At 45.4% G+C, this 25,646-nt stretch overlaps 1 protein-coding gene across 3 annotated transcripts in view; it reads right to left on the bottom strand.

Annotated features, from left to right (window-relative positions):
• LOC136850676 (NADH dehydrogenase [ubiquinone] 1 alpha subcomplex assembly factor 4) overlaps positions 1-25,646 on the bottom strand; it is an 87,849-nt gene that overhangs the window by 5,534 nt on the left and 56,669 nt on the right. For 2 of the 3 annotated variants that reach the window (XM_067124468.1, XM_067124467.1), the window contains exon 6: positions 13,819-14,067. The exons of the other annotated variant lie outside the window; for it this stretch is intronic. In XM_067124468.1, coding sequence (XP_066980569.1) covers positions 13,880-14,067 — 188 coding nt within the window. In that variant the 3' untranslated portion in view covers positions 13,819-13,879. The remainder of the gene's footprint in view (positions 1-13,818; positions 14,068-25,646) is intronic. 3 annotated transcript variants of the gene reach the window in all.

Raw genomic sequence — 25,646 nt, 5'->3', positions numbered from 1 at the left:
AGCTGGGCCAGAGAAGACCCAGATGGTTTATTTCCTTTGTTTTTTAAAAAAGTTCCAAGTGTTATAGATTTTTATGTCAACGTAATATCTTTGTGAATGAGCGCAAGCTTTGCAATAAACTGCCTGTTCCAAAGAATAGCTTATCTGCAAACACACTCCTCTGGCATGAAATTTGTGGGGAAGTTTGCACAATCCACTGGAGACAAAGGCACTTCCCGACCCATAGAACAGGATGTTAACCTTCTCCAAACACCATAACTTTGAGTATGATATGAACTTAGCAAGTGCCTCGAGTAAACCCAAAGGTTAACTGAGGGCACAAACAAAGTTGTAGTTGCCTTCCTAGGATATATCTCACACGATGTAGGAAATTCCAAAATTGCCACTCCCACACAATCTGCAAGAAATCTGGAAAAATGGGACCATTAGGTCCCAAATGATCCTTGGAGGCCCACAATGCTCCTCCCTCAACCAAGTGAGAAGATTAACAGAACTGCTTCCTAAGGGAGTTCTAAACTCCAAACCAAAACAGACAAGTCTCTCATCAGAGAACATACAAGCTGTTGTGGAATCACTGTCAGAACCCCATTCTGACTTAATCCCTGCAGCCCATTGTTGTGATGCTCAGCAAACCAAGAAAGAAGGAGAGGAACAAGCCCTGGCACTAATCCTCCAACTCCTCTACCTGCTGTGTGCCTAGGCACTCTCAGGAGAGGTGGAAGAGTTCAATGAACTCTTCTTGGAGAAGGCTTGCTAGGACTACTTCATCAAGCTTTTGAAGCTAAACAATCAGCTGAGGATGTCCCTCTCCCTGATACTTGTCATCCTGAACCTATTCTCATAAAATCTGCATTTCACTCTAGGGATGTTAAGAAATTTCTTGATAACCTTGATAGCTGGGCCAGAGAAGACCCAGATGGTTTATTTCCTTTGTTTTTTAAAAAAGTTTCAAGTGTTATAGATTTTTATGTCAACGTAGTATCTTTGTGAATGAGTGCAAGCTTTGCAATAAAGTGCCTGTTCCAAAGAATAGCTTATCTGCAAACACACTCCTCTGGCATGAAATTAGTGGGGAAGTTTGCACAATCTACTGGAGACAAAGGCACTTCCCGACCCATAGAACAGGATGCTGACCTTCTCCAAACACCATAACTACGAGTATGATATGAACTTAGCGAGTGCCTTGAGTAAACCCAAAGGTTAACTGAGGGCGCAAACAAAGTTGTAGTTGCCCTCCTAGGATATTTCTCACACAATGTAGGAAATTCCAAAATTGCCACTCCCACACAATCTGTAAGAAATCTGGAAAAATGGGACCATTAGGTCCCAAATGATCCTTGGAGGCCCACACTGCTCCTCCCTCAACCAAATGAGAAGACGTAACAGAACTGCTTCCTAGGGGGTTCTGAACTCCAAACCAAAACAGACAAGTCTCTCATCTGAGAACATACAAGCTGTTGTGGAATCACTGTCAGAACCCATTCTGACTTAATCCCCGCCACCCCTTGTTGTGATGCTCAGTAAAACAAGAAAGAAGGAGGGGAACAAGCCCTGGCACTGATCCTCCAACTCCTCTACCTGCTGTGTGCCTAGGCACTCTCAGGAGAGGTGGAAGAGTTCAATGAACTCTTCTTGGAGAAGGCTTGTTAGGACTACACACACTGGAAAGTACAGATGTCTTGAGGAGCACGAATGTTTTTCTTGTGGTCAAAAATAACATCCTGCTTCAAGACTGGGTATTCTATTTGATGGTTGTGTCTCCCTCTGAAGGCTAACAGGCCAGTGCATGGTGTAGTAGTTATCAGTGTTAAGATGATTTTTACCAATATAAGGGGTCACAAGCGTTTTCATGACTTCTCCCGAGTCATCAGTATGAGTATCTATCTCTTTTCCAATACAGACAACAATAGCTATCACATACCCATTTTATAGTCACATATATTCTATACTAAATCCATGTCTCTTTAATCTAACATTCAGTCTGAAAATGAGACGCCCTTTAAAAAACACTAAACTTTCATCAACCACAAGCTTTTGATATGGATATTATCTTATGAATCATTCCTGTATTTGTGTCCAAATGTTCCTTATTCTCCACAACTCATTCTTGGAATGGGGGTCTCTTTTAAATCTTTATTGAGAAAATGTAAAAATCTATCAAGGGCCTGGTACCAATCATGTGCATAAGCTTTGGGAATACTGGCATATGAATAATAATCATTAATACAATGTTTCAATACATGGGATGAGTAATGTTATCACAAAGGACATAGTTGTTGCCCTCAGGCCTTTCTCTGTCCATTTCTTCATCTTATCTGAGCCTGGCAGTTGACCAGTAACACAATGTCCTTGATACCACTTCATTTCATCAACCATGACTTATACTATTTCATCATCCATAAAAAGCGTAAAGCCTAAAATACTCTGATTCTTAACAGATAATGTATATTTTCAATTCAAACTGGTGCCCCTTTGATCTAATATACCGTTGGAAAATAAGACACCTTTTGAATAGCAGGATTTTCATCAATCACAAGCTTTTAGAAACGGATTTCTTGTATATCTTTCATGTATTTGTGTCATAATGCTCCTTATTTTCCACAGCTTTTCCTTGGAGTGGGGGTCTCTTAAATCATTATCCATATGAGTACAAATCTGTAAAGAGTCTGGTACCAATTAAGAAGCATAAAGCTTTGGCAATACTGGCATGCTGATAACCATTTCAGTTGACCAATAATCCCTAACATGATGTTTAAACATGGGACATGAGTAATGTTATCAGGCCTGCATGCACCTGGCAGTTGACCTGCAACATGCTCCACAATAATGGATTTCTCATCAACAAATAGCCTAAAATAATTGGATTCCCCACTCTCATTACTCAATCCAAAATAATGTGTCACTCCTGCCATCCCAGTAGAAGCAATCTCTTCCATCATTTTAGGCTTTTCTCTCATTAAATCTGAAACACCAAGGGCAGGAGACACCAGCTGAAACCATGTTCATTAAGATATTGGATGCTGTAGAGCATGTACCGTGTGCTGAGATGTGCTACCTTGCACAGTGACACCAAGTGCTAGAGCACAAACTAGCATTGAAAGAATGAAAGCCATGCGTTCCTGTAATGCTTCCTTGAGGATTAGCAATAGGCTCTAATGCAGTGGTTCCCAATGTGGGTAATCTGATTTGTAAGGGGGGCAATTCAAGAATGTTTAAATCAAGTTAATGGTCTTTAGGCTTCCTCCATGTGAATATAAGAATTAAATATCACCACAGGGGACATCATGATTTTAGAGTTGATTAGGTGGGGTATAGCCAAAAACAGGTTGGGAACCACTGCTCTAATGGCATCTTCCTTAACTTGATCAACTTGTGAAGAGTATTTGCCAGGTGTGGAGCTTACCTCTGTGTGCCTTAATGCTCATAATGTTCTGTGATCATTCCCCAAAGAAGGAGGCAATAAATAACCTGGAAGATTATCTAGCAACTTGTGGAGACTCACTTCCACCAGTTTACAGGGAGACGGAAGGAGATAACAAAGAGGTAATTATGGAAGGAGATAACAAAGAGGTAATTTTTTAATCTCATTCTGGAAGTTTTCACTTAAAAAGGTTCCTATGGTAGCTTATGCAGAAGCAGGAGGGTGTCACTGATGAATCAGCATCTGAAGAAAAACACTTTCTATGAATAATTCTTAAATGGTTATAGTGCCTTCTGTTATTACATCTATTCCACTACGATCAACCAGTCACTACACACACTGGAGTCAAATTAGGATTACAGACTTACTTCCTACAAGTACCGTACAACATACTACATGCACGTCTCCCAAAATTAGACATATAATTGTCACTGTCAATGAGCTGTAATTGTATACCAGAGGGGAGCCATGATACTAATTACTATATAAGGTATTACACCAAACTGATAACCACAAATACTAAGTTACGCTAAGCAATTACCAAGGTTACATATAACATCAACTGATGAGTATTCTGAGTAAGACCATAATGACCAAAATTAAATATCATTAAGAGACCCTAACGATAAAAGGGATTTTGACAAAGGAAAAATCTATTTCTGGGGGAAGACCTGTGTCACCAGGTGAAATTGGTTCCATCAAGTACATTTCTAGGTATAAGAATTGCTAAAAATACCAGAGAAAAAGCTATCTAGAATGCCGGGGTTACTACCCCCAGTTCACTCATCTAAATGAATAAAAATAGATGTCGGTATACACAAAGGGTGAGTGTTGCCACTGCCACAGGCCTCCGCCCTGTAGAGATCTCCAATCTCAAAATCCTGGAAAGTGAGGGGCCGTCGCATATCCAACACCCATCACCCAGCCAACCAACACCTCAGCTGCCATCTTAGCCTCATTCCAGGTTAGCACCTCCCCCAAGCTGGTATGCCACTCAGGGGGGGAAAGAAGAATAGGGGTGGGTCACCGGGTGACACAGGTCTTCCCCCAGAAATAGATTTTTCCTTTGTCAAAATCCCTTTTCTGGGTTCGACCTGTGTCACCCGGTGAAATCATAACAGAGAATTAATCATACAAAGCTTGGATAAACCCCCTGACAACTACTGTGATGGAGATAAATAAAACTATCAGTAATTACTGAGTTTTAATTATCCAAGAAGCAAAAATAGGACATGATTAATAATACAGGATAAGACCTGGTTAATAACATAGGGCATATATACACAAAATATTGGTTAACACCAAGACACTTAAATGCTAACAAAAGGGAATAAAAGTAATATACAATATGGTCAGGAGTCAGGCTGTGAAGCATGCCTGACCTAAGGATAGACGGCAAGGTGAGTAAACGAGGCAGGTAGGCGAGAGAGGAAAGGGACAGGATAACTAAGATTGCATAGACTAATCTAGGGCGGAAGGGACAATACTTCCTGCAGCCACTGTGGAAAATTTAAGGGCCTCTAGAGATTTAAGATAGTGGCGTTTGAATACTGATGGTGATTTCCAACCCGTATATTTTTTAAGATCCTCAAAGTTCATATTATGAAAATAATTAGTGGAGGTGGCCACTGCTCGGATATCATGAACCTTAGGTACTGAATCTGGGTTAGCTTGCTTAATAAAATACAGTATTTGTTGCCTGATGGCCTTTAAGGAAAGGGTTCCTCCCTTTTCCCTGACAAAAAGAGGGCCAGACATTATATTAGAAGTTCTATCTAAATAAGCCTTTAAAGTAGTGACTGGACATAAGGACGGATCCTGTGGAAGGGGGATAACCTTCCAAGGGGACCATCTATTTTGTGGATCTTCATTCTTAGCTAAAAACTTGAGATCCGGGGATAGCAGAACTTCTCCTGACGGGAGGAAATCAACATGGTTCGGTTCTCTAGAGAGAGCGGACAGTTCAGAAATTCTGGCACCTGAAGCTAGGCTAATTAAGAATAACATTTTCCTTAACAGACTCAAATATGAACACTGTTCATTATCAGTGTCCGATGCTAATTTTAGTACGTCATTTAAGAACCAGGAAACCTTGTGGGGACGGGTTGCTGGTCTCAAACAAGCGCATGCTCTAGGGATTGATGAAAAATATGAGTCCGTTAAGTTAATATTGAAACCATGTAAAAATATCTTTTTTAAAGCCGACTTGGCTGTAGTAATAGTACTAGAGGCCAGTCCTTTTTCAAATAATGACCTGAAGAACGAGATTGCAAGATTCATGGTCATCACTTTAGCTTCAGATTCTTTCAGGAATAATGCTAACTTTTTAACTGCTGAATCATATTGTCTGAGAGTAGAGTCCCTTTTGTCTGATTCTAAGAACAGAGTATTAATAGGATCAATATTAGCATCTCTCTGAGCTGCAAATTTCATGAAGTCCATAAAGCCAGGGCATTTAGAATTCTTGAGGAAGCTGACACAGTCCGAGTTTGTACTATTTGAGTCAACTTTGGCCTGGGGATTTGAATACACCGGAGTTTCAACTCTAGAAGAAGAGGAAACCAACTGCTCTTCGGCCAGTTGGGTGCCACCAGGGCCACTTGACCTTTGAATGACCTGAGCTTGTGCAAAACTTTCATCAACAGGTTTATTGGTGGAAACAGATAGATTTTGCTGCCACATGTTCCAATCTATTGACATCGCATCTGTGGAGTGAGCAAGAGGGTCCAGATTGGGAGCAACGTAACATGGAAGTTTGTGGTTGCTCTCCGTGGCAAACAGATCTACCTGGAGACCTGGTACCTGACGGCAAATCCACTCGAATGATGTTTTGTCCAGAGACCATTCCGACTCCAGCGGAGTTGTCCTGGACAGAGAATCCGCAATGACATTCCGGACACCTGCCAGATGGGTGGCTGACAAATGCCAACGGTGTTTTCTTGCTAGGGAGAAAATTGCTATCATCACTTGATTGATCCGGCTCGACTTGGAGCCCCCTGTTTATACAATGCACCACTACTGCGCTGTCCAGTACCAGTCTGATATGAATCTGTCTGGATGGACGCAGTTTTTTCAGAGTTAGAAATACTGCCATTGCTTCGAGAATGTTGATATGGAACTGGCAGAACACAGTGGACCATGTTCCTTGAACTTTTTTGTGTTGGGAATATCCTCCCCACTTGCTCAGGGAAGCATCCGTGGATCACCAACGATGGAGGAGGAAATTGGAGGGGTACTGACCTTGACAAACTCTTGACTGTTGACCACGGTTGAAGTCTTTTCCTCAACACCAGTGGAATTAGGGACACCTTGTCTCTGAATCTGTTGCTGGCTCGTCTCCGCCACACTCTGTTTATGTCTTTCAGTTTGGCTTTCAGAAGCAGGTCTGTTACAGATGCGAACTGAAGAGAACCTAGGACTCTTTCCTGGGTACGACGAGAGGCTTTCCTGTTTTTGAGGAACTGCCTGGTGGCTTTGGCTATTTCCCTCCTTTTGGCTGGCGGAAGAGACAGTTTGTGTGAGTCCAGATCCCATTGGATTCCTAGCCACTGAAATCGAGCCTCTGGAACTAGGCGGGATTTCTCCCTGTTTATTTGAAAGCCTAGGGATTCCAGGAAGTTGATCACTATGGCTGTTGCTCTCCGACATTCCTCGGCGTTGGATGCCCAAATTATCCAATCGTCTAGGTATGCGGCTAACATGATCCCCTGGGACAGCAATTGCTGGACTACTGTTTCTGCCAGTTTGGTGAAGATTCTGGGCGCTATGTTGAGCCCGAATGGCATGACTCTGAATGAGTAAACTTGTTTTTCTAGTCTGAATCCTAGGTAAGGAGAGAAATTTCTCGCAACCGGGACGTGATAATAGGCGTCTGAAAGATCTATAGAGGTGGTGATGGCTCCACGGGGAAGTAGGGTCCGCACCTGCAAGATTGAAAGCATGCAAAATTTGTCGCATTGAATGTATAGATTGAGACGAGACAAGTCTAGGATTACTCTTTGCTGACTGGAGCCTTTCTTCGGAACGCTGAACAGTCTGCCTTGAAATTTCAGGTGTCTCACTTTCTTTATAGCCCTCTTTTGAAGCAAGTCCTTTACAAAGTCCAGGAGGGCTTTGGATGGGGATTGATGGAATCTGACTAGCGGAGGAGGACCTCTGCTCCAGCTCCATCCCAGACCTTTGGAGACTATGCTGTGGGCCCACGGACTGAAGGTCCATCGGTCCCGAAAAAGATACAACCTCCCGCCTACCTGAGGAGACTCATTGGGCGGGAGAGGGCTTACCTCCTCTACTACTCCCTCGGCCTCCTCTCCTCGAGAGAGGGAACGTGGACGCAGACCTACCTCTGAAGGAGTCTCTGGCTCTGCTTCCCCTCGTGTTCCTATTAAAGCCTGAAAAAAGCCCCTGGCTTTCAAACGAAGTTGAAAGCCAGGGATGTCACGAAGGTTGGAGAAGCAAGGGTATGCTGAGCCGGCTGCATCAGCACAAACTGTTGTTGAGGCTGGGCCTTTGAAGTTGAAGGCTGACCGACCTGGGAGACCGGTACAGCCTGCAGCATAGTCTGGGTGTGAGGTCTTTTGTACCTCCTGAACCTTTTCCCTGATTTGGCTTGAGGTCCGGCGGACTCGGTGGCCTTCCTTTTGAAGGGGAGACCCCAGCCGGAGCGGAGGCTTTGATTTGCCCTGGTTGCCTCCGCCAGGACATTGTTAACTTCATCTTTGGGAAAGATATTGGCTCCCCAAATAGAGCTCCTCATGAGCCTATTGGGTTCATGCCTTATGGTGGTGTCCGCAAAGATGTGCTTCCGACAATTCATCCTCGCCACTATAAAGTCGTACAGGTCCGCCTGGAATCCCGCCAACAGGGATTTGGTTAGGACCTGGAAGAGAGGTTCTTCGGTGTAGGTCACAGCCGTTGCCTCCGTCAGACACAAAGAATGCAGGGAGCGACTCAGCCTGCACCTGGCTTCAAATTCTGCTTTTAGAAGAGCCTCCGGAATCTTGGGAAGCTGTTCACTGAAGAGAGATAAAGCGCACTCGGGGTCGAGTTTGCCCACCGTGAACGTGGCCAGAGCTCCCAACCAAAATTCCGAATCTCTGGGGAAGACAAGAGAAGTGGGATCTGTCTCCCGGAGTTGAGGTAGCGGCTTACCCTCAATGCCTGCCTGACTAGTCAGCAGTGCTACCTTAGTCATGCAGGGGGTAGGGACAGCCTCACCTACCGAGAACATAGTGAAAGTCCCCTTGAAGAGGGTAAGCTTAGTATTCTCCGCCTCCCACTCAGTGAGAGTGCGCATCAAGGCGGATTGGGCTTGGTCCCTAGGGAAGATGACTGTCTCCTTCGGGACCTTGTCTGATCTGATCCAGGCTTCCTCTGTGAGCCTGGCATAGCCTGGGTAGGGAGGCACCAGGTCGGGTGGAAAGAACTCCAGTTCTTCCAACCTGCGTGTACCCAAGCCCTCAATGGTGAGAGTATCTTCATGCCGAGGAGCAGAGCCAGACGCCAAGGATTTCCCTTATCAAAGGGAGGAAGACTGGAGGCATCCGGAACAGCGTACGTCTGTGCCGCCACTCCGGAGCGCATAAACCCGGAGAGCAAGTTCTCCTGGGTTTGCATCCTCTCGGCTAAAGACTTCCAAGAATCGTCTGAAGACTTTAAGCCCGAAGCAAGCTGAAAGGAAAGGTCATGCATCCTAGCTTCGACCTTCTTGTCGAGCTTCTGTATGAGAAACTCTGCAAAGGCCTCAGGGTCAAAGTTAGGTTGAGGGGGACTCGCCTTAACCGCCCTGGATCTCAACCCCTTGGTAGGGGGAGTAGCCTTACTAGTAGACGCCACTGGGCTAAGAGCCCGTGACGACCTCGAGGGAGCTGCAGGATTAGACCTTTGAGGCCTAGAGGACTTAGATAAGCCCTTCGTTTTCAAGGTTTTCACCTTGGGGACAGCAGACCTCGATCTGTCCTCAAGGTAAGAAGATATCTGGAAACCTTGAAAGGAAGAAGAGGAAGAAGGAGAATTGAAAAGGGAACTAGGAACACTCGCTCCCCCTGCCTCACTTACCCCCTTACCTTCTACCTGGTGGTCCGGATCAACGCTCATAGGCTCAAGGTTGATGTTGATGGCCGCCACCTCTTCGCATACATTGTCTTCTTGGGAGGGTTGCGTTTCCTCAATCAAAGGGGCGGCTACTTCCGCTGGAACTGCGGCTGAGATCCGGGTGGCGGGGTAGAGGAGATTACAAATCTCCTCTGACAAGATGTAAGGCTTCCCCGACGCGACGTTCCTCCCAAACCCGCCGACCCAGATCTTGAGGGTCAACAGCGAAGAGTCGCGGGAACTACGGTCGGACTGAAAGAAAAGAAAGGCTTACTAAAACAATCTCCAACCGCCATATCTATCAATATAAGCAATGAAGTCAAAAGGAGACTAAAGGTTAGCGGACTTGAAGCTTACCAACTTATCCAACACCTGCTCGTACAGAGCGTAGCACACCTCGCAGCCGTCTGGGTGCCAGACGATCAGGTCCCCGACGCGAACCGCGCAGCCGCCGGAGTGGGAGCGACACACCACATGGCCACAGGGTTGCTGGAGGACCGCCGTACACCCAGGCTCCTGACAGCGTACCAACTGTAAGTGGACAGATGATACATGAGTATGCTAGTTAAGGCCCGCCGGAGTAGGTCCGACGGAGATAAGGTACCTTAACCTAATATGGGTGATGGAGCATGCTTACAGTCAATCCGAATCCCGCCGGAGATAACTCTGGCAGAATAAAGATAATAAATAATACATGAATAGCATTAAGTTAAGGACCGCCGGAGCAAGTCCGGCAGTAACAGTACACCTTAACCTAGGATCATGCATCATACAACAATTATAATATGATTATAGTATAATTAAATAAACACCGCCGGAAAGAGTCCGGCAGCGGTATAGTAAAGATATGCTACAGAATGGTCAACTAATTATGTAAACAGAAGTACCTAAAGATATGCTGGTTATGATATCCGCCCTGATTGCCTCGAAATCTCGTTACCTCATACCTATGGTAGCGGCAGAGGAGGCGGAGAGGAGTCCTCAAAACTGGCTCAACTCTCAACGCCTGTATGGGGAACAGGTAGTGGAAAGCGCCAACCAACCAAAAACCATACCCACCGGAGTTATAACATGTACAAGAACAACGGGAGACCTGACAAACCCGGCGGAGAATGAACCTAGCGGAAGTCAAGAGTGTCCCTGGACCTGTGTTTGATGCTCCAGCTAACACTGAGGAAACCGAACAAATGAAACACTAGCAGAATGGCGGAAACCGAAAGGCGGAGGCCAGACAGGTGGGTAACACTATCTGGACTCCGACCGAAACTCCCCACGGGGTGCCGGTCATAAGTGATCGACGTCCCTCGCGCGGGGAGAAGTCAAGGCCACACGCCAAATGCTAAGGAACAGGAAAGGAATAGCAAAATGGAGGGGACCAAATAGCGGTGGCCAGATGGGTGGGAAACACCCCCTGGACACCTATAGAAACTCCCCACGGGGTGCCGGTCGTAGAGACCAACGTCCCTCGCGCAGGGAAAACTAGGGACACCCGCCAAATGCTAAAGAATGGGTAAGGAAGGGCTAGGCTAACGACATGAAAAAGACAGTGCAACCTTCGACCCCAGACCACTCCCCAACGTCAAAATTTTTTGACTTGGGTAAGAAGGCTAACAGAGGTATGGAAGGGGGGGGGGGAGAGGGGAAATCCACGCAAGGTCTGGCCACACCCTCCAACGCCGACAGCCTGGTCAGGTGGGGGTCTAAGTAATAAGGAGACCCTCACTATTCTAACCTTACCTTCCGAAAACCAACCGGTCTGGTCAGGTAGGCTAAAACAGGGGAGGGGGGGGTCTCACAAGCCTAATAACACCCTCCAAAAACATGATGGCATGGTCAGGCGGGCCAAGAGAACGAGGAACTCCCTCAACCATCCAACACCTCCCTCCAAGCCTCAAAACGACCTGGTCAGGGGAGCTAGGAAGCATGAGTGTCATGAAAGTCGCCTAACCTAACTAGCCTAGCCCTCCGACTGCGGACGAGAGGGCCAGGCCAGAATACCCATCAAAGAAACTACCTGACCTAAAGTATTAAATAAAAGTTAACCAAATGATGTGTGAAATATAAAACATATAAATATGTATGCACAGAAATTTATAATATATAAAAGACTCGTGCTATAGAGAAGGCCAAACAACTCGTGATATGTTGAACGCGGGTGATACGTAAAATGGCCGACCCTAACGCTGAATCATAAACATTTTTAATCCAAAAATATACATGTCATCCATCACCGCACATATCAGGAAAGATCATGAGCATAACAGTACCATCTTGGAGAATGTACCCGCTCGCCGACAGAGGAAGGGGCCCAGGGAAAAGGAATATTTATGGTCAGAAAGGCGGGAGGGGGAAGCCTCCAATACTAGCCTAGATCAGTCATGATACGGGCACCTCACCCCCTACCAACGAAAGGGTAATTCGCCAAAAAGAACTCCCTGAAGGAGTAGAAATATCTAAAATTATATATAAAATATATAACTGTGTAAAAAACAAGCAGAACCTCACTGCTAAAACCATACGAAGACTGAGGGTCCAATATGGCCGAGGCGAAGCGACCGCAGACGACCGCACTGTGTTATTTAACCTTGTAATTACTAAATTAAAGGTCAAATAAGAAGCCTCTATAAGCAAAAAACCAAAAGGAGATGGTACTCAACTTAGGAGAAGAAAATTCCTGGATGGAAGACATGATGCAAGTGCAAAATTTGCAAAATAGCAACACAAGGGAAAAACACAGCAATGTTTACAAGCGTGCTAAGATGGAATGAGGCTAAGATGGCGGCTGAGGTGTTGGTTGGCTGGGTGATGGGCGTTGGATATGCGACGGCCCCTCACTTTCCGGGATTTTGAGATTGGAGATCTCTACAGGGTGGAGGCCTGTGGCAGTGGCAACACTCACCCTTTGTGTATACCGACATCTATTTTTATTAATTTAGATGAGCGAACTGGGGGTAGTAACCCCGGCATTCTAGATAGCTTTTTCTCTGGTATTTTTAGCAGTTCTTATACCTAGAAATGTGCTTGATGGAACCAATTTCACCGGGTGACACAGGTTGAACCCAAAAATTAATATAATCTCAGACCAACACAATAATCAATAGGATGAAAATATGTGGATTATATTAACATAACTGGTCTGCTTAACAAACACAGAAGTCAAGAACAGGTTTATATTGTCCAGATGTAAAAAAGGAACTAAGTATCTAACTCAGTTGTAAAATATTAATACCAACTGGAAATTCGTATAACCAAGGCCTAATAACATACATACCTAACAGGTCAGGAGAACATCAAGGCTGTTCAAAGAATGGTAAGACTTACTGTAGTCAGCAGCAGAAGTAACCACTCACTGGAAACTCAAAAAGGATATCACTTACTACAGCTTAACTAACCAAAAAATATAAATTATGACAAATACAATATTCATGCTTAAACCATTACCATGGAGCAAGTAAAGGCAAGAAAACTCTGCTGAACAGCTAAAGAAATGACAAATTTAGTGAAGTGATACTGTGAACAGGAAAGAAGAGGGTAAGAAAGTTAACAGGTCTGTGCAGCCCACCACACACACACACACACACACACACACACACACATACACACATACACATGGAATGATGTTTTCTACCAGTGGTGGTGCTTTGTAGCTTGGATATTCAGATTCTGGAAATACAATCTCCTGTGGATTTGGGCCGTAAGAAAGTGACATATATTCATGACAAAATAAAGAACAACTGACATATACAAATCTGCATGGCTGCGAGAATCCAACTGAGAACATTATACTGGAATGATCTCTGGTAACAGAGGAAACGGACTGCTTTACAAATAAAACACGTAATATTTTATGTAGAAAATGTTAAGCTTAACTTTCATTAAATTTGCTAAAATAAATTTGCCAGATGTATTACATAAAGCAATTGCACTGAAAGTTTTGCCCAATCTTTGGTGTGAAAGAAACATTTTCAAAGCTGGCCACAACTTTTATTTTTTCCATTGTGATGTAAATAAGTGAAAAATGTACGAAATACGAATCGACAAATTGTTTCACGTAGGATACCACTGCTGCCTGACGTTTGGCTTCTAAAATGCAGTTTTTTAACATGCCAACATCCTCCCTTTCCTGTACTTAGGGCATCTAACTAAAGTGAACCTAGTAAAATTGGTCCTTTACAGTTTTGTACTTATTTGCAATAGATACAACTCTGAAAAAAATATGCTTCATCAAAGACTGAAGAAACAGTTATTAGCATAACTACCTTGAACTATATTGCATATTTATATTTTTGTATTTCTCTACTTACATTTGCTTGTTCTCAGACAAAGTGATTATTAACATTTATTGAAGATCTAAAGATGGTTTATTCAACTCTTCAGAGGCTGTTTGCTTGATTTTTCTTCACTTTTTGATTCACTTGGAGTTCCACTTGGTAGCTGGTTTAAAAACAATGGAGCTTTTAACTGGCTGAGTCTCAACATATCTCCTGTGATCTTTTGCTCATTTTTGGTTGGTACCACAAGAAGAAACGTTCGGAAATACGTGAGCATTTTCTCTGAAAAACACAAGGAAAATGACAAATTTTAGATGTAATTTGTATTTTACCTAACATACAAACCTGAGGTCTTTACATAGGAATTACCTTCAATGCAAGCTGGAGCAGGCAATTCTACACGACAAGGTTGTCCGGTAGTTGCACTACTGGTGGGAGGGGCGAGGGATACCCTCACCACCTCCTGTTGCTGAGTTATGCATCCCCTTGCCTAATAGCCCAGGTATTAGAATGAGGGGTGGCTAGAGGTGGGCAGTGTATGTAAAGACCTCAGGTTTGTATGTTAGGAAAAATAAAAAAAATTACTTTGTACATGTCTCATTTTTCCTACATGCATACAAACCGTCGGTCTTTACACAGGAAGACTTACTGTTTGGTGGAAGATCTGAATAGACCTCCTAACCAACTGGAGGTTCGCCTCACCTGGGATTTTTTCTTGGTCGTGAAATGTCGAGCAAAGGAAGCAGTCCCATGTGATCAGGGGAACAAATGTGCGCTCAACTGTTAGGTTCCGGGCTTTTAAAGTAATGGGTGTGAAAGCAACATTGCTTCAAAAGAAAAGGCATGGAAGAACACTATGTCAGAGAACAATAAAGCTAAGATAAGCAAAAGGTTAGTTTTATTGCCAATCCCTCTCCCCTGGCTAGAGAGAGGGCAGGACTTGCTTCTATTAGATCATAACAATGGAAAAAATAGAATGGCTGATCACTCACCTGCATCTGTGCCTGTCCAGCACATGACAGTTTGAAAACCTATCCTCTGCCCGCCGTAAGAGGAGAGGTACGAGAAAGGGAAAGGAGGAAGGCTAGTCATACACGCTCACTCTCACTTCTACGACTGTACATCTTAGACCAGATGCTACCTGTCTCGCTAGGGGAACTGGGTGAGCTACACAATTTGTTGAGCAGCCACCACAGGACCCAAGGAAAATGTGTCCAATGACCTATGGGCAATGTCCCTCAGGTAAAAGGAGGTGAACATCGTCTGACTTGACCTTACTCCTGCTCTCAGCACCTGATGCACCGACTGGTTCTTCCTGAATGCGAGGGATGGAGCAATGCCCCTGATTTTGTGAACTCTGGGCCGGAACGTTCTTGAGTCCTCTTCGTTTGACGTTGAGTATGCCTTCTTAATAATCTCACGAAACCAGAAAGAGACTGTACTCTTGGACACCTCTTTCTTGGTCTTGCCAATGCTAACAAAAAGTCGTTGACACCTAGGCCTGAGCTGCTGAGTCCTTTTAAGGTAACACCGCAGCACTCTAATTGGACAAAGTAGCATCTTGTCTGGTTCGTTACCTACAAAGTCCACAATGGAGGGGATCGAGAAGGACTCGAATCTGACATCAGGGACCGATGGATTCTGAGCCTTTGCTATGAATTCCGGGATAAATTTGAACGGAACAGATCCCCATCCCCACGAGTGATTAACATTATAAGAAAGACCATGAAGTTTGCCTACTCTCTTCGCCGATGCCAGGGCAAGCAGAAATACAGTCTTGAGGGTCAGATCCCTGTCTGACGATTCTTGTAGACTCATAGGGTGCACGAGTCAGGCTTTGAAGGACGAGAGTCACATCCCACTAAGGGGCCTGAGTTCCCTAGGAGGGCAAGACTTTTTGAAGATTCTCATTAGCATGGAGATCTCCCATGAGGAAGAAAGATCTGTGTCTTTTACATGTAGGATTAGGCCCAGGGGGGCTCTGTAGCCTTTAACTGCTGAGACAGAGAGATGCTTCTCTCAGCGAAGGAAGACAAGAAAGTCTGCTACCTGCTGAATAGTAGCTCCAACCGGAGAGAAACCCCTTCCATGACACCAACCACAGAAGATGGCCCATTCCCCTTGACAGATGACTGCTGAGGGTTTCTGAAGATACCCAGCCATCTCCAATATTGTTCATTGAGAAAAGCCTTTTGCTTGCAGGAGACACTGGATAGTCTCCAGCTGTGAAGGGATAGGGACTCTATGGATTGGTGGAACCTCTACATGGGGTTGGCATTGGAGGTTGTGCCATGGAGGAATTTCTCTCAGCAGGTCTGGGTACTACTCGGCATGTGGCCATTCGGGGGCCACCAAGGTAATTCTGAGATTCATGGTGATCATTACCCTGTTGATCACCTGAAGAATAAGACAGAATAGAAGAAAAGGTTACGTACCAAGGTTATCCCAAGGGTGCTGAAAGGCATCCTCCGCTACAAACCAAGGGTCCGGGACAATGGAGCAAAACACTGGCAACTTCCTGTTGTGCCAGGTTGCGAAAAGGTCTATCAATGGTCGTCCCCAAAGGTCGAACAATCTCTCCACGACATCTGGGTGTAGGGACCACTCTGTCCCTATCACTTGACCCTGACGGTTGAGTTTGTCTGCCACTACATTCGTTTTGCCTTGGATGTATCTGGCTGACAACTCCACTTAATGTGCTATTGCCCACTCGTGCACTTGCACCGTCAACTGATGAAGCTGAAGAGACACTAGTCCTTGCTTGTTGACATATGCCACTACTGTGGTATTGTCGCTCATGAGTACCACGGAGTGCCCCATCATGTGATCCTGGAATTCTTGGAGAGCCAGAAAGGCTGCCTTGAGCTGCAGGATGTTGAAGTGGAAGTGCTTGTCGTTCTGATTCCATAACCCCGATGTTTGTAACTCCTCCAGGTGTGCACCCCATCCCTTTGAAGCAGAAGCATCTTGGGAGGGGAAGTGTGAAGCTGAATTCCTATTACGAGGTTCCTGTCGTCTATCCACCAGGCTACGAGGTTCCTGTCATCTAGCCACCAAGCTAAGCCCTACCTCACTTCTCTCAAGAGGGGAATGGGAAGGAACAGCAGGTCCCTTGCTTGAGACCAGAACTTCTTCATTCTCCACTGGAGGGAATGAAGGTGAAGTTGCCCATGAGGGACCAGCTTCTCCAAAGATGACAGGTGACTGAGAATGACTTGCCACATCCAAGCTGGGTGTTCTTGTAGGGACAGGAACAAGTGCGCTGCCTCCTTGAACCCGCTGATCTGGGAGTCTGAGGAAAGACTCTCACTGCTGCCACATCTCTCAGCATGCCCAGGTACTTTATCCTCTGCTTGGGTATGAGGTCTGACCTCTCGAGATTTATCGCAATGCCTAGGCTGCGACAAAAATCGAGGAGGCAATCTCTGTCCTGGAGCAACTTTAGAACAAGAGTTTGCCAGGACTAGCCAATCGTCGAGATATCTCAGAAGACGTATCCCGTGTGAAAGGGCCCAAGTTGATACAAGGGTGAACAATCAAGTGAACACAAAAAATACATATCTTGCAGATCCACCAAAAGCATGAAGTTGGACTCTGACAGCTGCAAGTAGTGACTGTGTTGTTTCCATCTTCAACCGAGTCTTTGTTGAACGAATTTGTTCAGGGCAGATAGGTCTATGATCGATTTCAATCCCCCTGATGCTTTCTTTACGAGAAAGATCCTGTTGTAAAAGCCTGGGGACCCATCCGTCATGACTTCCACAGCACCCTTGTTCAGTATTGCTTTCACCTCATTCCATAGAACAAGGTCCTTTGGCGAGCCAAGAACATGAGAGGTGGAGGAAACTTGAAGGGAAATAAATAGCCCACCTGAAGGACATTCACTACCCACGTCGCTGCCAAGTTGCCCAATGGCTCGACAGGCACCCACCAACCACAACCAGTGGCAGTATGTGGAGGAGAGCACTGGCCCCTAGCGTCCTCCTACCATCTTCTTCCCCCTACCTCCTCTACCTGGGTGGGCAGAAGACCGAAAGGAATGCTGGTTTGCACCCTTCCTGACGGGGGCAGAAGAAGGCTGGGTGTTCCTACGAGGGACATTAGGATTTTGGGTTTTCCTAGGACCCACAGAGGAAGGGCCAGCCTGACACAAGGGTTAGGCTGCTGTGGGACATGAAGGCCCGGAGGTCTTTGCCACTTCACGGTGGACGAGACGGTCATTGTCATCCGCTCTTCGACGATCCACCGCTGTGTCCACTTGTTCCCTGTCAAAGAGAGAAGTGGAACACAGCAACAGTCTGTTCCTCAAGGTCAAGACCAACTCAAGACTAACAAACTTAGACACTCGGTAGAGAGCTGTGTCTCTCCTCTCAAGTGTCAAGTTTGCCCACAGGGCTAGGTAGGTAATGGTCCTACCCCCAGATAGGAACAGTCTTAAGGTTACCCATTTCCTCGTTGGTGAGTGACAAAGAGGAAGCGATAACCTTGGCTACTGTGGTGTACCAATGGTCCATCCAAGAGACTGCTTGAAATGCTGCCATGGCAATCATTTCCAAGGTCGCTGACTCCTGATGTGGGAAGGAGATGTTTTCTGCACGGAGCTGCTCCAATGACAGACCCGGACCGAGATGAACTAAGTCCAGGTCAACCTGTGCTGTTGGAATTGACTTCTCCGAGGGCTTATAGAATTTCTTCTGATGTGGGAGAGGTGGAGGAAGCAGCCTGAACAAGTGGCTGGCCTAAAGTGAATTCTCCCTCCCAGAGACGAGAGATTTCACCTGACCTAAGACAGACTCGGCAAGCTTCGACCATGGTAGCTCGATCAATGGTGAGGATTCCTTGTGGGGTCCGACCAGTACTTCTAGGCCCAAAGGAACAACCTCACCAGCAGCCAAGGTCTCTTCCCCAAGATTGTTGTACTGACGAATCAGTTTAACAATCTCAATGTGGGAACTCTACAGCTCGGGGAAGTCCATGTCCTTGGGGAGAGGACTTTCCGGCTCCCCAAGTCGTGGTCCTCCCACGATGTTCTCTCGGCAGGTGAGAGACCCTCCTCAGAACACCCATGTCTCCTCTCTGACACCCGAGCATACGTCTGTTCCAGTCCTAAGACCGAACTGGGGTGTACGAAGGGCTGCAATGGGAGGCAAAATCTGAATCGCCAACCTGAGTTCTGTCCGTCCCATGCTCCTAGTATACCCCCAGGAGGTTGAAGGACAGGTAACAGGGGCCTAACACCCTTCATGGACCTGCTGGAGGCTGTAGTCTCAGCAGGAGAGGAAGGCCGTGAATGATTGTCAACCTTCGGTGACGATCGATGCACTGATCTGGGAGAGTTCGTGTCATGCAAAGGTGAATGGGGGTTATTCCTGGGAGAGCGCACACATGGAATATCGCAAGGAAAGTAAATTCGCTCGCGTGAACACAAGCAGGAACTGCCCCCAGGAGAACGATTGCGCCCCGTTGGCAAGAACGTGGGCTGTCCTGATGACGTGCTGGACTCTTCTTCGAGGCCAAGGCCTCTAAGCACGAAGAAGAGTGACAGGGGGACCTACTCCAAGCTCTGTCTGGTGTGCGAACTCTAAGGTCAGCATCCTTGACTCGGGACCCGTTCCTCCAATCATCCATGGAGAGGCTTGTGGAAGCCAAATCCTGGTTCGGAGATTTGGGGGTAGGGGTAACGCCTGCATGCTGCACATCAGCACTCTCTCCATAGGCCGTGACCTGGTCAGGGACAGTGGACGCTTACTGTAGCTGCATGGGTCTGGTGGAACCCAGGTGGGAGAACCTTCAGCAGCACGGGCCAAGGAGACCTCTGTACAGTCAACACCTGGTATTCACATATGTACCACAACCCCCCCCAAATAGCTAAAATCCACAAATACTTGACACCCCTCTAAAAATGCTTATAACTGCCTATTCTGATAGTTCAAACACCAAAAAAACCTTTAAAAATGCTTATACCTAAGTATTTTAATAGTTTTATCACAAAAAGCACATTTAGTCACAAAAATATGAAAATACAGTATTTTATCAATATTTCTCTATGAAAAATACTGCAAATAAGCAAATTTTCATCGAATAATGTATACAGTATATATGTTCCACAGGGAAATCCACGAATAGGTGAAGCCACAAATCCGGAATCGCAAATAGAAGAGGTCCACTATGCGGATCGTCTGGGGCACGGGAGTGTGCTGCAGACAACGTTGCTGCATGGGGTCTGTGATGGGGATGAGCCTCCAGGTTGGAACCTTGGAGTCCTGGGAAGAAGCTTCTTTACCAGACATCTGTACCTTGGGTGTCGATGTACGTGGGGGATCCTCGTACACAGACTTAGCTTGTGAAGCTGGGTCATGGCTGACATGAGTGCAAGGTGCTTCCGCGCTGTGGATGTCCAGGGATGTCCGAGACATGGGTTCCTTGCATGTAGACAGGGGAGAGCCACAGAGAGATCCTTGAGCTTCTTCCGTAAAAGAAGACACGTCGTGAGAGGGCCAACGGGACTTCTTATGGTCTAGAGCAGCTGCCTTTTCCCTCTTCGGGTCTGTCCGCATAACGGGACCCTTAGAAGGAGAAAGGGAGGAGGCAAAAGCAGGTGGAGAAGAAGATACTGATGACGACGACAAAGGCAAACAGGGTCTCTTCTTTGACATCCTCTTGCAGTCACATTTGTACCTCTTTGTGAATTTGTCCAGGAGAAAATCCTTAGCATCGGGAGACATTGGAGGGTGTGTTGACGTTGATGGCATAGGATGACTAACCTAAGGAGCTGCAACAGTAGCTGTGGTGACCTTGGATCCAGTAACTGAAACCGTAGTTCCAGGAACTACGCAGCAAAGATGGGAGGCAGGTTGGAGGCACTAAGGTGCACAATCAAGCCCGGCACCAATGGTTCCCTGGGAACACCTAGGGATGGCCAGAGGTTCCTAAGATCTTGAAAGGTCTTCCCAATCTCTCCCAGACCTGAAAAAGATGGGTTACCAGGGGCTGCCTCCCTTTGCCCAGGGGGAGAATGCTCCCCCAAACAAATGGTGGACGTCATTAAGAGATCGTGATCGGCCCCCGCCCCTCCACGCAAACCTGTCAAAGCAACTGGGGAACGTGGAGGGGTGACCTCTACCCTAGATGGGGTAGCACCCAAAGGGAGTCGCATGGGAAGAGACAAGGAGCTACCCGGCATTCTCGAAGGAGAATACCCCCTCTGAGGACGGGCAGGGCAGCCCTCCTGGGTTTCCTCTTTCCAGTGAACCTCATCCACTGCTCCAGGGACCAAACACAATACTCAGAACAAGGATCAGTCATAAAGCACGCACGTTTGCGACATTTAATGTAAACGGCATGCGGGTCTACTTTAAAGGATGAAAGAAAGCAGTTGCATCGCAGCTCTCCAACACCCAGGCAAAGGTGGTGTCTAGGCTTGGATGATTCTTGGGTATGCATGATAAGCCAAGAATATAAGAACAATATCACAAAATAAGCAAAGCACAACAAAGGAAGGAAAAAACCAGGATGAAGTGCAGTGAGAACAGCCGACAAACATTCAGGCAGAGTAAGGCATAGAAATGCGTCTGCTCTGGACGAAGGCTATAAGGCAAGCAGATGCATAACTCAGCAACAGAAGGTGGTGAGGGTATCCCTCGCCCATCCCACCTGTAGTGAAACTACCGGACAACTTGTTGTGTAGAATAGCCTGCTCCAGCTTGTGCTGAAGGTGATTCCTATGTAAAGACCGATGGTTTGTATTAGTGTAGGAAGAACTTACGTGACTGACCAGGTAATTTACAGGATACTTTCACTGACATACTGACAAGGGAGTCTGAAACATAAAAGAAATATATCCTAACATCATAACATTGCAGATTCTGAATTAAGCCAGAGCAAGAATTAATTATCAAACCTATCATAACCATCCAACACAGTGCCCATAACTGCACAGCTTAGAAAGCTATAATGTCACTCATCATTCCTATATCCTAGACATCAATACTTCAGGATCTGCAAATGTTCTTAGTGGTTTTGTAAAGATCCAGTGTAACAGTTAAAACAAGACCACCAATTTTATATTAACTATTATACTGCCTGACTCAGTCTATGGTAAATTGCTTTTCAACAACATCATTTCCCCCGATAAGGGGCAGCTCCAGAGAAAGGCAGGACAACAGTTACTGCAATATTCAACTGTTATATACTAAATCACAGATAAACCCACTTACAAAATACTTTCACATCAGCTGCTTCACAAATAAGGCCCCTGGGTTAAGCTGAGAAGGACAAAGGCGCATCACTTAGGAGAATGAAGCTACTGAGGGGTGACGGAGACAAGACAGTTAAAAAATCTTCATGAGCATACTTCCTTCAGTGAGGGGGGGCACCCATGCCTTTTAGTATGAACCATGACTTCTGACTGAGCAAAAGCCCTATAGAGGAGACTGACAGGAACTTCGGCGAAAGTGAACGAGGAAGTCCACAACCTGCTGAACGGACACTTCAACGGGAGATACCTCTACCCAGGATAAACAGTAGATTTAGGTGACACTCAACTTGAGGCCAACAAGGAGTAGCCAGCGTCATTCTGAAACCTGAGGTGGTCAAAACTCTGTTGATCACCCAACGAAACAGGCTGAATGGCAAAAAAGTGTCAACTTCCAGACTGTTCCAGAGGTATTGGAATGCAACTTCCAACATCGTCCAGGGGACTGGACTGGGAGAACAAAACACTGGATGCTGGAGGCTTCCTGTTCAGCCTGAAAGCAAACATATCAAGAACAGGTGAACCCCAGAGCTTGCACAGTCTCTCAGCTTTTCAAAGGACCACTCCATCCCTACAACACAACCCTAGTGACAGTGCTGGTCTGCCAGAACATTCCACTTGTTCAGAAAGTATCTGGTAGACAGCTCAACAGCATGCTGAACTGTCCATTCATGCATCTGCAAGTGCCAACTTGCAAAGCAGGAATGGGACCATCCCTTTTTGCTTTTACATATGACACTACTATTGTCCTGTTGTTTACCAGAACTACCAAGTGACCTATTAACTGTTATCAGAAAACTTGCATGATTAGCAATGCTTCCTGCATTTCCATCGTTGATAAGCTGATAAAGTTTGTCCTGAGCCCAGACAACCAAAACAAATGAGCCACTAAGGTGTGTATCCTAGGCCCCATTCATTGCATCTGTGAATAGCTGCATTCTGAGAGGGAGAGAGTTCAGAGAAACTTACTAAGGATTCCCATTATCCTGTCACCATGCTATCACCTCCCTTTTCCTTGCCTCAATGACATGAGTTGAGAGAGGCTGTGACATTTCAGCAATTACTGAAGTGAGACTAGGTGGCTATGCTCATGTGAAGTGAGGGTCTTTGAGACATGGCCAAGGATAACCTGGAAAAGTTGAGCTAGTTGTCTATTCCAGAGCAGGAACCAACCCTTAGTATCCTTAGTAATGTTTCTCTTCCTCTCTTCCTCTCAGAGTGTCAGATGTAAAGACCCCTCACTGCTGCAGAGTCTAAAAGCATACCCAAGTACAGTACTTTATCTACTTGTTGGGCATGAGATCCAACTTCTCCCAGTTTACCATGATCCTGTCTCATGGAGAAACAGTGAATCATTTTCTAATATCAAATTTAATACTAATGTACTCAGTTTACCAAATTTTATTATGGCCAAACTAAAATGTGGAATACAGTAGTTTGTCTAGTGCACTTGTGGAGCCTTCTGATCTCTAAATGTTTCAGTGATAAGAATACTCATTCCAGCCTTCTGCTGGCATTTCCTAAATTCCAGTGTATTCCACTGTACCAGTTTTATTTCTATGCCTTTATTTAACTATTTATCCCTTTTTTCTTCAATATGTCTCTCTTTGCAGGCTGACTTCCCTTTGGAACCATCTTCGGTTTATATTCCGCTGATTCTGTCCATTGTTAAGTCCAAGGTATGTGAGTATATAGGCACTTCTGACCACTGTGCCATTGAGATGGAAATACTACCTGTTAATCAGTATATTCCTAATACCACCATTGGAAAAATGGTCTGGTTGAAATCCAAAGCCAATTTGAATTGCATTATTGAAGCTTGTCAGGCACTTAATATTTCAGATGCTATATCTGATCCAAATCCCAAGAGAAAGCTGAATGAAATGTTGATGGCTATTTTAAGGTATGTCCCTAGAAAGGTCATCAAGATCAGGACAAATGACAAGCCATGGTTTGATAATACATGTACACAAGCTCATCATGACAAAAGACCAAATTCAACACATGGAGATTAAATTGTTCTTATGAAAACTACACATAATTTTGTAGAGTCTTGCCATGCTGTGAATAAAATTTACCCTATAGCTAAGAGAAATCACAATAATTCATTAAAGAGGAAACTTGAAGCAATTACTCAGCCTCATCTGCGGTGGACCAAACTGGTATTTTCTATTTTTGGGTTAGGCTTGTCTTTCATCCCACAATTACTAACAAATGATAGTCCTAAGGAAAAAGGTTTAACTACTTCATCAAGCTTTTGAAGCTATGCAATCAGTCGAGGGTGTCCCTCTCCCTGATACTTGTTATCCTAAACCTATTCTTACAAAATTTGCATTCTGGTTTAGGGATGTTAAGATTCTTGATAATCTTGATAGCCAGGGTGGAGAAGATCCTATGGTTAGTTCTTTAGTTTTTTAAAGACTCTGGTGTGCTGTTTCCCAAGATTCTATAGATTATTATGTAAACGTAGTGTCTTTGCTGATGTGCACAAGCTTAGTGGTACAGCCTGTTCCAAAGAGTGGCTCATCTGCACACTGCAGTAGCTACAAGCCAATTTCTATTCTCCCAGTGCTCTCCAAAGTTGGAGAAAAATCACAAATTTTTAATCAATTTGTATTTTTCCTAACATACAAACATGAGGCCTTTACATTGGGAAAATCCTCCTGCGCACCTGGAATACCAGTTATGAAAAAATTCTGTGTAATATGATCAAGGTATGGTGGAGTAATACACAGCATCATCCAATGGGGCCAACGAGTGGGAGAAGTCTCATCTCGCTTGCCCCCAAGAATCTTGTGATGCAGCCAGCAAACTTCCAGCCCAGGAAAAACTGAATGAGGGGTGGCTGAGGTGGGCCATTATTGTAAAGGCCTCAGGTCTGTATGCTAGGAAAAATACAAATTGATTAAAAATTTGTGATTTTATCCCATGTGAATATAAACTTTCACCCTTTACATTGGGAGACTTGCTGATTGTGAGAGGAAAAGTAAGTAGTGACCAATTGTAGGTTCTGCTCACCAGGGCTCACTTCCTAACCACTGTTGGAGTATAGGAAGGAGTTGAAAGCCTCTGACTAAGAGGAGGAAAAGTTTTCCTAGTAGCCAGACATCCAGGCTTTTGCCATGATGAGAATAAGATTCTCTGCGAGAAAAGCCTCTTGCTCGCAGGAGATACAGGATAGTTTCCAACTGGTCTCCAGGAGCCCGATGCTTTCTCTACCAGGAAAACTTGACTGTAGAAACCCATGGAAGGATCCTTCACTACTTCCACATCACCCTTCTCCATCATCCCCTTCACTTCATTCCACAGAGCCAGATCCTTTGGTAAGCCTGGAAGGTATGTCTTCTGACGGAGAGGACAATCTGTGAAAGGAGGACGAAACTTGAAAGGGAATTGATATCCTACCCGAACATCATCAGCTCCTACCTGCTGCCAAGTTGCCCAACAGCTCGCCAGGCACCCCTGCCCCTCACCAAAGGCAGAGGATGAAGAGGGGCACCCTCTCTAGTGTTTCCCTCCTCTAGCTCTGCCTCTGCTTCCCCCTGTGCCTCTAGGGGGTCACGGCTGAGAGGAACGTTGCTGAGAGGAGGTCTTAGTGGTCTTAGGA

This window comes from Macrobrachium rosenbergii, chromosome 22 (assembly GCF_040412425.1).
Source record: "Macrobrachium rosenbergii isolate ZJJX-2024 chromosome 22, ASM4041242v1, whole genome shotgun sequence".
In the NCBI taxonomy this organism is placed as follows: domain Eukaryota; kingdom Metazoa; phylum Arthropoda; class Malacostraca; order Decapoda; family Palaemonidae; genus Macrobrachium; species Macrobrachium rosenbergii.
Note: the sequence above shows the minus strand (reverse complement) of the source record. Positions and strands in the feature narration are given on the sequence as shown.